This window comes from Salmo salar, chromosome ssa14 (genome assembly GCF_905237065.1).
Source record: "Salmo salar chromosome ssa14, Ssal_v3.1, whole genome shotgun sequence".
Lineage (NCBI taxonomy): Eukaryota > Metazoa > Chordata > Actinopteri > Salmoniformes > Salmonidae > Salmo > Salmo salar.
Genome location: NC_059455.1, coordinates 100893782 through 100908539, shown reverse-complemented (window position 1 = coordinate 100908539; position 14758 = coordinate 100893782). Strand labels below are relative to the sequence as shown.

The following is a 14758-nucleotide window of genomic DNA, read 5'->3' as shown; positions in this document are numbered from 1 at the left end:
ATGGCTGCTGATATTAACACGATGGCTGCTGATATTAACACGATGGCTGCTGATATTAACACGATGGCTGCTGATATTAACACGATGGCTGTTAATATTAACACGATGGCTGTTAATATTAACACGATGGCTGCTAATATTAACACGATGGCTGCTGATATTAACACGATGGCTGCTGATATTAACACGATGGCTGCTGATATTAACACGATGGCTGCTGATATTAACACGATGGCTGCTGATATTAACACGATGGCTGCTGATATTAACACGATGGCTGCTGATATTAACACGATGGCTGCTTATATTAACACGATGGCTGCTGATATTAACACGATGGCTGCTGATATTAACACGATGGCTGCTGATATTAACACGATGGCTGCTGATATTAACACGATGGCTGCTAATATTAACACGATGGCTGCTGATATTAACACGATGGCTGCTGATATTAACACGATGGCTGCTGATATTAACACGATGGCTGCTAATATTAACACGATGGCTGCTGATATTAACATGATGGCCGCTATTGATGGCTGCTGATATTAACACGATGGCTGCTGATATTAACACGATGGCTGCTGATATTAACACGATGGCTGCTGATATTAACACGATGGCTGCTGATATTAACACGATGGCTGCTGATATTAACACGATGGCTGCTGATATTAACACGATGGCTGCTGATATTAACACGATGGCTGCTGATATTAACACGATGGCTGCTGATATTAACACGATGGCTGCTGATATTAACACGATGGCTGCTGATATTAACACGATGGCTGCTAATATTAACACGATGGCTGCTGATATTAACATGATGGCCGCTATTGATGGCTGCTGATATTAACACGATGGCTGCTGATATTAACACGATGGCTGCTGATATTAACATGATGGCCGCTATTGATGGCTGCTGATATTAACACGATGGCTGCTAATATTAACACGATGGCTGTTAATATTAACACGATGGCTGCTGATATTAACACGATGGCTGCTGATATAAACACGATGGCTGCTGATATTAACACGATGGCTGTTAATATTAACACGATGGCTGCTAATATTAACATGATGGCTGCTGATATTAACATGATGGCTGTTAATATTAACACGATGGCTGCTGATATAAACACGATGGCCGCTGATATTAACACGATGGCTGCTAATATTAACACGATGGCTGCTAATATTAACACGATGGCCGCTATTGATGGCTGCTAATATTAACACGATGGCTGCTAATATTAACATGATGGCCGCTATTGATGGCTGCTGATATTAACACGATGGCTGTTAATATTAACACGATGGCTGCTGATATAAACACGATGGCCGCTGATATTAACACGATGGTTGCTGATATTAACACGATGGCTGCTAATATTAACACGATGGCTGCTGATATTAACACGATGGCTGTTAATATTAACACGATGGCTGCTGATATTCCACAATGGCTGCTAATATTAACACGATGGCTGCTAATATTAACATGATGGCCGCTATTGATGGCTGCTGATATTAACACGATGGCTGTTAATATTAACACGATGGCTGCTGATATTAACACGATGGCTGCTGATATTAACACGATGGCTGCTGATATTAACACGATGGCTGCTGATATTAACACGATGGCTGCTGATATTAACACGATGGCTGCTGATATTAACACGATGGCTGCTGATATTAACACGATGGCTGCTGATATTAACCACGATGGCTGCTGATATTAACACGATGGCTGCTGATATTAACACGATGGCTGCTGATATTAACACGATGGCTGCTAATATTAACACGATGGCTGCTGATATTAACACGATGGCCGCTATCGATGGCTGCTGATATTAACACGATGGCTGCTGATATTAACACGATGGCTGCTAATATTAACACGATGGCTGCTGATATTAACATGATGGCCGCTATTGATGGCTGCTGATATTAACACGATGGCTGCTGATATTAACACGATGGCTGCTGATATTAACATGATGGCCGCTATTGATGGCTGCTGATATTAACACGATGGCTGCTGATATTAACACGATGGCTGCTAATATTAACACGATGGCTGTTAATATTAACACGATGGCTGCTGATATTAACACGATGGCTGCTGATATTAACACGATGGCTGCTGATATTAACACGATGGCTGCTGATATTAACACGATGGCTGCTAATATTAACACGATGGCTGCTGATATTAACATGATGGCTGCTGATATTAACACGATGGCTGTTAATAACACGATGGCTGCTGATATTAACACGATGGCTGCTAATATTAACACGATGGCTGCTGATATTAGGCTGCTGATATTAACACGATGGCTGCTGATATTAACACGATGGCTGCTGATATTAACACGATGGCTGTTAATATTAACACGATGGCTGCTGATATAAACACGATGGCTGCTGATATTAACACGATGGCTGCTAATATTAACACGATGGCTGCTAATATTAACACGATGGCCGCTATTGATGGCTGCTAATATTAACACGATGGCTGCTAATATTAACATGATGGCCGCTATTGATGGCTGCTGATATTAACACGATGGCTGTTAATATTAACACGATGGCTGCTGATATTAACACGATGGCTGCTGATATTAACACGATGGCTGCTGATATTAACACGATGGCTGCTAATATTAACACGATGGCTGCTGATATTAACACGATGGCTGTTAATATTAACACGATGGCTGCTGATATTCCACAATGGCTGCTGATATTAACACGATGGCTGCTGATATTAACACGATGGCTGCTGATATTAACACGATGGCTGCTAATATTAACACGATGGCTGCTGATATTAACACGATGGCTGCTGATATTAACACGATGGCTGTTAATATTAACACGATGGCTGCTGATATTAACACGATGGCTGCTGATATTAACACGATGGCTGCTGATATTAACACGATGGCTGCTAATATTAACACGATGGCTGCTGATATTAACACGATGGCTGCTGATATTAACACGATGGCTGCTGATATTAACACGATGGCTGCTAATATTAACACGATGGCTGCTGATATTAACACGATGGCTGCTGATATTAACACGATGGCTGCTGATATTAACACGATGGCTGCTAATATTAACACGATGGCTGCTGATATTAACATGATGGCCGCTATTGATGGCTGCTGATATTAACACGATGGCTGCTGATATTAACACGATGGCTGCTAATATTAACACGATGGCTGCTGATATTAACATGATGGCCGCTATTGATGGCTGCTGATATTAACACGATGGCTGCTGATATTAACACGATGGCTGCTGATATTAACATGATGGCCGCTATTGATGGCTGCTGATATTAACACGATGGCTGCTGATATTAACACGATGGCTGCTAATATTAACATGATGGCTGTTAATATTAACACGATGGCTGCTGATATTAACACGATGGCTGCTGATATAAACACAATGGCTGCTGATATAAACACGATGGCTGTTAATATTAACACGATGGCTGCTAATATTAACATGATGGCTGCTGATATTAACACGATGGCTGTTAATATTAACACGATGGCTGCTGATATTAACACGATGGCTGCTAATATTAACACGATGGCTGCTGATATTAGGCTGCTGATATTAACACGATGGCTGCTGATATTAACACGATGGCTGCTGATATTAACACGATGGCTGCTGATATTAACACGATGGCTGCTGATATTAACACGATGGCTGCTGATATTAACACGATGGCTGCTAATATTAACACGATGGCTGCTAATATTAACACGATGGCCGCTATTGATGGCTGCTAATATTAACACGATGGCTGCTAATATTAACATGATGGCCGCTATTGATGGCTGCTGATATTAACACGATGGCTGTTAATATTAACACGATGGCTGCTGATATAAACACGATGGCCGCTGATATTAACACGATGGCTGCTGATATTAACACGATGGCTGCTAATATTAACACGATGGCTGCTGATATTAACACGATGGCTGCTGATATTAACACGATGGCTGCTGATATTAAAACGATGGCTGCTAATATTAACACGATGGCTGCTGATATTAACACGATGGCTGCTGATATTAACACGATGGCTGCTAATATTAACACGATGGCTGCTGATATTAACACGATGGCTGCTGATATTAACACGATGGCTGCTATTCTGTGGTATTGGCCTCACACTCCAAAAGCCCCAATAAGGCAGGGCGCTATCCCAGTCTCATATCCACAGTAATGATACCATATCCCAGTCTCATATCCACAGTAATGATACCATATCCCAGACTCATATCCACAGTAATGATACCATATCCCAGTCTCATATCCACAGTAATGATACCATATCCCAGACTCATATCCACAGTAATGATACCATATCCCAGTCTCATATCCACAGTAATGATACCATATCCCAGTCTCATATCCACAGTAATGATACCATATCCCAGTCTCATATCCACAGTAATGATACCATATCCCAGTCTCATATCCACAGTAATGATACCATATCCCAGACTCATATCCACAGTAATGATACCATATCCCAGTCTCATATCCATACACTTGCACATGGACACTCATAGAAGTCATCCTGCACTAGTGATTTTGATTTCTCTTGCCCTTTTCCATCAGCCAAAGCACTTGACCTTGTGTAAAGGGAAATGGCCTCCTCCACCCTTAGCTTGTAGCACCACTAGCGTAATGCCAGCCACAGCACATACTTTGCCCCAGCAGTGTTTGTCGAGTCATAGGTTTTCCTGGGCAGTGGTTCACTTCACTTTGTCCCAAGCTGACTTCTGCGACTGTAGTACACTCTGGACACGATGGCTGCTGTTCAGAAACTCTTTCCTTATACTCCTAGAGCACCTATAAGGCAGGGGATTTACAGGTAGGACCTCACCTATATTTTACTAATCATTCATCAATGTGTTTTGTGGTAAATCTTTATAATGCAACTTAGTGCATGGCTTATCTACATCGCTATGGACTTTTGTTTCATTAACCCATGAATAAGTAGATCAACACCTGATATGACTATATAAAGTGGGGTTAGAAACAATGTTATGTTTTTTAACCTTAATTTTAGCAGGGAGTCCCATTGAGACCAAGGTTGTTTTGCAAAGGAGTGCTGCATTTCACAATTACACAACAAATTACATAATCATGACAGCATAAGAGAATAAGAAAATACACACAGAAAATACAAAAAAAATGGTTTACTAAAAGGCTAGTTAAAAGTTGTTTACTGAAAGGCTAGTTAAAAGTTGTTTACTGAAAGGCTAGTTAAAAGTTGTTTACTGAAAGGCTAGTTAAAAGTTGTTTACTAAAAGTTGGCAACTGTGGTCAGGAGCCAATAAAGGAGGAGGGGGAGGAGTTTGTTACCATGATCAGAGGATCAAGGTCCACCCCACTAACTAATGACTAAGGTTGTCTGTTACAGAGACTGTGCAGTGCAGTCATAGTACTTCAAAGGAAATACAATAACATGTTCCTTGTGTTATTTGGTGACTTGTGTTGACCTAATTAAAAACAATAGGCTAAAGGAGAAGTCACATTTAACTTGAACATAACATGGTCGACTTATTAGCTAGAAGGGATCTGGTTATTTAAGGCTACTTGATATTCCAGTCTCCATACACTGGCACGGTGTCACGTTTATACAGCTTTCTCTAGGTGTTCAATGTAGGAGGAGACCTCTTCTAGAACCAATATTTTTTATTTTACCTTTATTTAACTAGTCAAGTCAGTTAAGAACAAATTCTTATTTTCAATAACAGTTAACTTCCTTGTTCAGGGGGCAGAATGACAGATTTGTACCTTGTCAGCTCAGGGATTTGAACTTGCAACTCTTTCGGTTACTAGCCCAACGCTCTAACCACTAGGCTACCTGCCTCCCCCCTCTAACCACTAGGCTACCTGCCTCCCCCCTCTAACCACTAGGCTACCTGCCTCCCCCCTCTAACCACTAGGCTACCTGCCCCCCCCTCTAACCACTAGGCTACCTGCCTCCCCCCTCTAACCACTAGGCTACCTGCCCCCCCTAGCCTCCTCTCTCTAACCACTAGGCTACCTGCCTCCCCCTCTAACCACTAGGCTACCTGGCCCCCCTCTAACCACTAGGCTACCCTGCCGCCCTCTCTAACCACTAGGCTACCTGCCCCCCTCTAACCACTAGGAACTGCCTCCCCCTCTAACCACTAGGCTACCTGCCCCCCCTCTAACCACTAGGCTACCCTGCCACCCCAATATGTAGCACCACCTGGGGGATCCCAGCCACGGCAGACACTTCCATATTTATATTCCATAATTAATTACCCAATGAATTAGACATTATCGTAACGTTAGGCCACTCGGCTACAGTGGAGAGATTATGGGAGTAGAGAGGTTATGGGAGTAGAGAGGTTATGGGAGTAGAGAGGTTATAGGAGTAGAGAGGTTATGGGAGTAGAGAGGTTATGGGAGTAGAGAGGTTATGGGAGTAGGGAGGTTATGGGAGTAGGGAGGTTATGGGAGTAGAGAGGTTATGGGAGTAGAGAGGTTATAGGAGTAGAGAGGTTATGGGAGTAGAGAGGTTATGGGAGTAGGGAGGTTATGGGAGTAGAGAGGTTATGGGAGTAGAGAGGTTATGGGAGTAGAGAGGTTATGGGAGTAGAGAGGTTATGGGAGTAGAGAGGTTATAGGAGTAGAGAGGTTATGAGAGGTTATGAGAGTAGAGAGGTTATAGGAGTAGAGAGTTGTGGAATAGAGCTCCATGTAGTCATGGCTCTATGTAGTACTGTGCTCCTCCCATAGTCTGTTCTGGACTTGGGGACTGTGAAGAGACCTCTGGTGGCATGTCTTGTTGTTAGGGTGCGTGCTGGTGGCTGCGAAGTCAAGCGCAGGAGATCGAACTTGGTATAAAACGAAGCAGTTGAATAAGTGCTCAAAAACTCAGAAAACCAAAATATACTCTGAAATAAAAAAACTCTCTCAAAAAATACAAAATAATACAAGTGGGTAGAAAACCCGTCGCACACCAGAACATATCTTGCACATAGCTTACAAACAAACAATCACCGACAAGGACAATGAGGGGGAACAGGGGGTTAAATACACATCATGTAATGAATGGGATTGGAAACAGGTGTGATACAAGACAAGACAAAACCAATGGAAAATGAAAAGAGGATCAGCGATGGCTAGAAGGTCGGCGACGTCGACCGCCGAACGTCGCCTGAACAAGGAGAGGCATCGACTTCGGCAGAAGTTGTGACACTTGTGGGATATGCATGAGGGTCCGAGCTGTGTGCTAGAAGTTTAAATAGACAGCTCCATGCATTCAACATTTCAACACTTTTTACAAAAACAAGTAGTGATGAAGTCAATCTCTCCTCCACTTTCAGCCAGGAGAGATTGACATGCATATTATTAATATTAGCTCTCTGTGTATGTTCAAGGGCCAGCTGTGCTGCTCTGTTCTGAGACAAATGCAATTTTCCAAAGTCCTTTTTTGTGGCACCGGACCACACGACTGAACAGTAGTCCAGGTGCAACAAAACTAGGGCCTGTAGGACCTGCCTTGTTGATAGTGTTGTTAAGAAGGTAGAAACTAGGGCCTGTAGGACCTGCCTTGTTGATAGTGTTGTTAAGAAGGTAGAAACTAGGGCCGGTAGGACCTGCCTTGTTGATAGTGTTGTTAAGAAGGTAGAAACTAGGGCCTGTAGGACCTGCCTTGTTGATAGTGTTGTTAAGAAGGTAGAAACTAGGGCCTGTAGGACCTGCCTTGTTGATAGTGCTGTTAAGAAGGTAGAAACTAGGGCCTGTAGGACCTGCCTTGTTGATAGTGCTGTTAAGAAGGTAGAAACTAGGGCCTGTAGGACCTGCCTTGTTGATAGTGCTGTTAAGAAGGTAGAAACTAGGGCCTGTAGGACCGGCCTTGTTGATAGTGTTGTTAAGAAGGTAGAAACTAGGGCCTGTAGGACCTGCCTTGTTGATAGTGTTGTTAAGAAGGTAGAAACTAGGGCCTGTAGGACCTGCCTTGTTGATAGTGTTGTTAAGAAGGTAGAAACTAGGGCCTGTAGGACCTGCCTTGTTGATAGTGTTGTTAAGAAGGTAGAAACTAGGGCCTGTAGGACCTGCCTTGTTGATAGTGTTGTTAAGAAGGTAGAAACTAGGGCCTGTAGGACCTGCCTTGTTGATAGTGTTGTTAAGAAGGTAGAAACTAGGGCCTGTAGGACCTGCCTTGTTGATAGTGTTGTTAAGAAGGTAGAAACTAGGGCCTGTAGGACCTGCCTTGTTGATAGTGCTGTTAAGAAGGTAGAAACTAGGGCCTGTAGGACCTGCCTTGTTGATAGTGTTGTTAAGAAGGTAGAAACTAGGGCCTGTAGGACCTGCCTTGTTGATAGTGTTGTTAAGAAGGTAGAAACTAGGGCCTGTAGGACCTGCCTTGTTGATAGTGTTGTTAAGAAGGCAGAGCAGTGCTTTATTATAGACAGACTTCTCCCCATCTTAGCTACTGTTGTATCAACATGTTTTGACCAGGACAGTTTACAATCCAGGGTTACTCCTGGCGTTTCTCCCGGCGTTACTCCGGCGTCACTCCCAGCGTCACTCCTAGCGTTACTCCTAGCGTTACTCCTAGCATTAATCTTTACAGGAATGTGGTTCTCAATATGAACAGCAACACCTCCACCACAGGCATTTCTGTATTTTCTGTAGATGTTATAACCATGTATTTCTACCACTGTATCATCAAAGGTGTTATCTAAATGAGTTTCAGAGACAGTCAGAATATGAATGTAATCTGGTACTAGCAAATTATTGATTTCATGAACCTTGTTTATTAAGCTACATATATAAACGTGGGCTATTTTCAGTACTTTGCTGGGACGCTTGAGTGTTTTCATTGCTTTACTGGGAAGCTAAGCAGAGGTAGACATGCTGATGTGATTTATGTTATTGCAGGTTGAGTTGCACATAGTGGACTTCCTAGTAGAGTGACTTATGTCCCGTTGTCTGTGCTCCAGCCAGGCGGTGGTGGTGGATCGGACGATGTACATCTCCGGCCAGCTGGGGCTGGACGTGGCCTCAGGGAAGCTGGTGGAGGGAGGGGTACAGGCTCAGGCCAGACAGGTGAGAGATGGTGGAGGAAGGGGAGAGATGGTGGAGGGAAGGGGAGAGATGGTGGAGGGAAGGGGAGAGATGGTGGAGGGAAGGGAGAGATGGTGAAGGGAAGGGAGAGATGGTGAAGGGAAGGGGAGAGATGGTGGAGGGAAGGGGAGAGATGGTGGAGGGAAGGGAGAGATGGTGGAGGGAAGGGAGAGATGGTGGAGGGAAGGGGAGAGATGGTGGAGGGAAGGGGAGAGATGGTGGAGGGAAGGGAGAGATGGTGGAGGGAAGGGGAGAGGGTGGAGGGAAGGGGAGAGATGGTGGAGGGAAGGGGAGAGATGGTGGAGGGAAGGGGAGATGGTGGAGGGAAGGGGAGAGGGTGGAGGGAACGGGAGAGATGGTGGAGGGAAGGGGAGAGATGATGGTGAAGGGAAGGGGAGAGATGGTGGAGGGAAGGGGAGAGATGGTGGAGGGAAGGGGAGAGATGGTGGAGGGAAGGGGAGAGGGTGGAGGGAAGGGGAGAGATGGTGGAGGGAAGGGGAGAGATGGTGGAGGGAAGGGAGAGATGGTGGAGGGAAGGGGAGAGATGGTGGAGGAGGGAGAGATGGTGGAGGAGGAAGAGATGGTGGAAGAAGGGAGAGATGGTGGAGGGAGGGGAGAGATGGTGGAGGGAAGGGAGAGATGGTGGAGGGAAGGGGAGAGATGGTGGAGGGAAGGGGAGAGATGGTAGGAAGGGAGAGATGGTGGAGGGAAGGGGAGAGATGGTGGAGGGAAGGGGAGAGATGGTGGAGGGAAGGGAGAGATGGTGGAGGGAAGGGGAGAGATGGTGGAGGAGGGAGAGATGGTGGAGGGAAGGGGAGAGATGGTGGAGGGAAGGGGAGAGATGGTGGAGGGAAGGGGAGAGATGGTGGAGGGAAGGGGAGAGATGGTGGAGGAGGGAGAGATGGTGGAGGGAGGGGAGAGATGGTGGAGGGAAGGGGAGAGATGGTGGAGGGAAGGGGAGAGATGGTGGAGGAGGGAGAGATGGTGGAGGGAGGGGAGAGATGGTGGAGGGAGGGGAGAGATGGTGGAGGGAAGGGGAGAGATGGTGAGGGAAGGGGAGAGATGGTGGAGGGAAGGGGAGAGATGGTGGAGGAGGGAGAGATGGTGGAGGAGGGAGAGATGGTGGAGGGAAGGGAGAGATGGTGGAGGAGGGAGAGAGGTAAAACATATAGTTCTATTATAATACTTAGTCATGTTAGTCTGGAATTCTTATAACATGCTCCCCCAACCCCTCCCCCATCCCCATCCACCACCCCAACCCCTCCCTCCTCCCCAACTCCTCCCCCAACCCCTCCCCCATCCCCAACCCCCAACCCCTCCCTCATCCCCACCCCCAACCCCTCCCTCCTCCCCCAACTCCTCCCCAACCCCTCCCCATCCCCAACCCCCAACCCCTCCCTCATCCCCACCCCCAACCCCTCCCTCCTCCCCTAACTCCTCCCCCATCCCATCCCCTCCCTCATCCCAACTCCTCACCCAACAGGCTCTGGTCAATATGGGAGAGATCCTGAAAGCAGCTGGATGTGGTTATGACAATGGTAAGCCTCCCCCTATGTTTATATATATATATATATATATCATCAGATCAACAATAATTAATGTATGTTTATTAAATGTAAAAGACAAAAAAGGATTAGATTAATTCCACCTGAGATCTAGACTAATCTGAACTGTGTATCTGACAGACTCCTTTGCTTTTGTATCTTCCAGTCGTCAAGACAACCGTGCTGTTGGCAGACATGAATGACTTTGTCAATGTCAACGATGTTTATAAGACATGTAAGTGTTTGACCTGACAATGTGAGTGGCTAAGGGTCAAGTTATGGGATAATCTCAATTATATTTATTAGTTCCTTCACGTCCTCTCAACCTCCTGCTAAAAACACACAAGGAGATCGAACACAACGAGTCACGGAGATCAATTGAGATTCTGACTTTAGACCCAGCATTCTTCAGTAGCACATTCATATCTGTCTGAAAGGGCAACAGCTAAAGATATGCAACCGTCCGACATGTGGTAATCAGTTACATATGGGACATCCTTTCGCTATAGTTCCTATTGATGCATCGCTGCACCTCTGACCTTTATAATTAAACTCTCGTCTGTCTCTGCCTTGCTAAGGTAGGTTTCCCATAGTTCCTAGTCCAAAGGTCTCACAATGGGATCTCGCCTCTATGGGTATTATCACGATGCCCAGTGGAGCTGAACCCTGGTGTGTAGCTGAACCCTGGTGTGGAACTGAACCCTGGTGTGGAGCTGAACCCTGGTGTGGAGCTGAACCCTGGTGTGTAGCTGAACCCTGTTGTGGAACTGAACCCTGGTGTGGAGCTGAACCCTGGTGTGGAACTGAACCCTGGTGTGGAACTGAACACTGGTGTGGAACTGAACCCTGGTGTGGAACTGAACCCTGGTGTGGAACTGAACCCTGGTGTGTAGCTGAACCCTGGTGTGGAACTGAACCCTGGTGTGGAACTGAACCCTGGTGTGTAGCTGAACCCTGGTGTGTAGCTGAACCCTGGTGTGTAGCTGAACCCTGGTGTGTCCCCCATCACGATGCCCAGTGGAACTGAACCCTGGTGTGTAGCTGAACCCTGGTGTGTAGCTGAACCCTGGTGTGGAGCTGAACCCTGGTGTGGAGCTGAACCCTGGTGTGGAACTGAACCCTGGTGTGGAACTGAACCCTGGTGTGGAGCTGAACCCTGGTGTGTAGCTGAACCCTGGTGTGGAACTGAACCCTGGTGTGGAGCTGAACCCTGGTGTGGAGCTGAACCCTGGTGTGGAACTGAACCCTGGTGTGGAGCTGAACCCTGGTGTGGAACTGAACCCTGGTGTGGAACTGAACCCTGGTGTGGAGCTGAACCCTGGTGTGGAACTGAACACTGGTGTGGAACTGAACCCTGGTGTGGAGCTGAACCCTGGTGTGTAGCTGAACCCTGGTGTGGAGCTGAACCCTGGTGTGGAGCTGAACCCTGGTGTGTCCCCATCACGATGGCAAGTGGAACTGAACCCTGGTGTGTAGCTGAACCCTGGTGTGGAGCTGAACCCTGGTGTGGAGCTGAACCCTGGTGTGGAACTGAACCCTGGTGTGGAGCTGAACCCTGGTGTGGAACTGAACCCTGGTGTGTAGCTGGTGTGGAACTGAACCCTGGTGTGGAACTGAACCCTGGTGTGTAGCTGGTGTGGAACTGAACCCTGGTGTGGAACTGAACCCTGGTGTGGAACTGAACCCTGGTGTGTAGCAGAACCCTGGTGTGTAGCTGAACCCTGGTGTGGAGCTGAACCCTGGTGTGGAGCTGAACCCTGGTGTGGAGCTGAACCCTGGTAGGTCCCATCACGATGCCCAGTGTGGAACTGAACCCTGGTGTGGAGCTGAACCCTGGTGTGGAACTGAACCCTGGTGTGGAGCTGAACCCTGGTGTGGAGCTGAACCCTGGTGTGGAACTGAACCCTGGTGTGGAGCTGAACCCTGGTGTGGAGCTGAACACTGGTGTGGAACTGAACACTGGTGTGGAACTGAACCCTGGTGTGTAGCTGAACCCTGGTGTGGAGCTGAACCCTGGTGTGGAGCTGAACCCTGGTGTGGAACTGAACCCTGGTGTGGAACTGAACCCTGGTGTGGAGCAGAACCCTGGTGTGGAACTGAACCCTGGTGTGGAACTGAACCCTGGTGTGTAGCTGAACCCTGGTGTGTAGCTGAACCCTGGTGTGTAGCTGAACCCTGGTGTGGAACTGAACCCTGGTGTGGAGCTGAACCCTGGTGTGTCCCCCATCACGATGCCCAGTGGAACTGAACCCTGGTGTGTAGCTGAACCCTGGTGTGGAGCTGAACCCTGGTGTGGAGCTGAACCCTGGTGTGGAACTGAACCCTGGTGTGGAACTGAACCCTGGTGTGGAACTGAACCCTGGTGTGTAGCTGGTGTGGAACTGAACCCTGGTGTGGAACTGAACCCTGGTGTGGAACTGAACCCTGGTGTGTAGCTGGTGTGGAACTGAACCCTGGTGTGGAACTGAACCCTGGTGTGGAACTGAACCCTGGTGTGTAGCAGAACCCTGGTGTGTAGCTGAACCCTGGTGTGGAGCTGAACCCTGGTGTGGAGCTGAACCCTGGTGTGGAGCTGAACCCTGGTAGGTCCCATCACGATGCCCAGTGGAACTGAACCCTGGTGTGGAGCTGAACCCTGGTGTGTAGCTGAACCCTGGTGTGGAACTGAACCCTGGTGTGGAACTGAACCCTGGTGTGGAGCTGAACCCTGGTGTGTGTGCCAGACTGAGTGTAAGAGGATACAGGGAAGCTCTGTGAAACCCAACCCTCTCCCTGGGTCCTGTCTGCAGCCTGTAGTCATACGTCAATACGACTGTAACCAGCCATGAAGTTCACAGCACTCGGTCTAATATATGGTCTGGAGAATACGTCTCATGTTCATTACCTTAGTTTAGTGTGAATACTACCAAGAGTACTCTCAAGCAGTGGGGTAAAAAGACACAGAATCTTAGACCAGCATTCAGCCAGGTTTTCAGCCAGGTTTTCAGCCAGGTTTTCAGCCAGGTTCTCAGCCAGGTTCTCAGCCAGGTTTTCAGTCAGGTTTTCAGCCAGGTTTTCAGCCAGGTTTTCAACCAGGTTTTCAGTCAGGTTTTCAGCCAGGAGTATATTTGTTACTACTCCCTGTCATTCAGAGCCAAGACCAGCATTCAGCCAGGTTTTCAGCCAGGTTTTCAGCCAGGAGTATATTTGTTACTACTCCCTGTCATTCAGAGTCTACAACTTCCTGTTTATTTGGAAATGTAATTTCAGTTTAGAAATGATTGGAATGAGGCCTACTGTAATTCAGTATGATTTGGGGAAATTGTTTGTACAATACACTTTCTTATTTTCTTTCAGTTTTCAGCAAAAACTTCCCTGCCAGAGCTGCCTACCAGGTTGTTGCCCTCCCCAGAGTAAGAACCATAACCACACAGCTTTATCCCTCCCCAGAGTCAGCACCATAACCACACAGCTCTACCCCTCCCCAGAGTCAGCACCATAACCACACAGCTCTACCCCTCCCCAGAGTCAGCACCATAACCACACAGCTCTACCCCTCCCCAGAGTAAGAACCATAACCACACAGCTTTATCCCTCCCCAGAGTCAGCACCATAACCACACAGCTCTACCCCTCCCCAGAGTCATAACCACACAGCTGTATCCCTCCCCAGAGTCAGCACCATAACCACACAGCTCTACCCCTCCCCAGAGCACCATAACCACACAGCTCTACCCCTCCCCAGAGTCAGCACCATAACCACACAGCTCTACCCCTCCCCAGAGTCAGCACCATAACCACACAGCTCTACCCCTCCCCAGAGTCAGCACCATAACCACACAGCTCTACCCCTCCCCAGAGTCAGCACCATAACCACACAGCTCTACTCCTCCCCAGAGTCAGCACCATAACCACACAGCTCTACCCCTCCCCAGAGTCAGCACCATAACCACACAGCTCTACCCCTCCCCAGAGTCAGCACCATAACCACACAGCTCTACCCCTCCCCAGAGCACCATAACCACACAGCTCTACCCCTCCCCAGAGTCATAACCA

General features: G+C 47.4%; 1 protein-coding gene across 1 annotated transcript in view; it reads left to right on the top strand.

Annotated features, from left to right (window-relative positions):
- Positions 1–4834: 4834 nt before the first annotated feature.
- The window catches only part of rida (reactive intermediate imine deaminase A), a 14069-nt gene continuing 4145 nt past the window's right edge, over positions 4835–14758 (top strand). The window contains 5 exon segments of the mRNA NM_001141017.2: positions 4835–4939; positions 9057–9162; positions 10664–10718; positions 10891–10959; positions 14061–14116. Coding sequence (NP_001134489.1) covers positions 4875–4939; positions 9057–9162; positions 10664–10718; positions 10891–10959; positions 14061–14116 — 351 coding nt within the window. The 5' untranslated portion in view covers positions 4835–4874.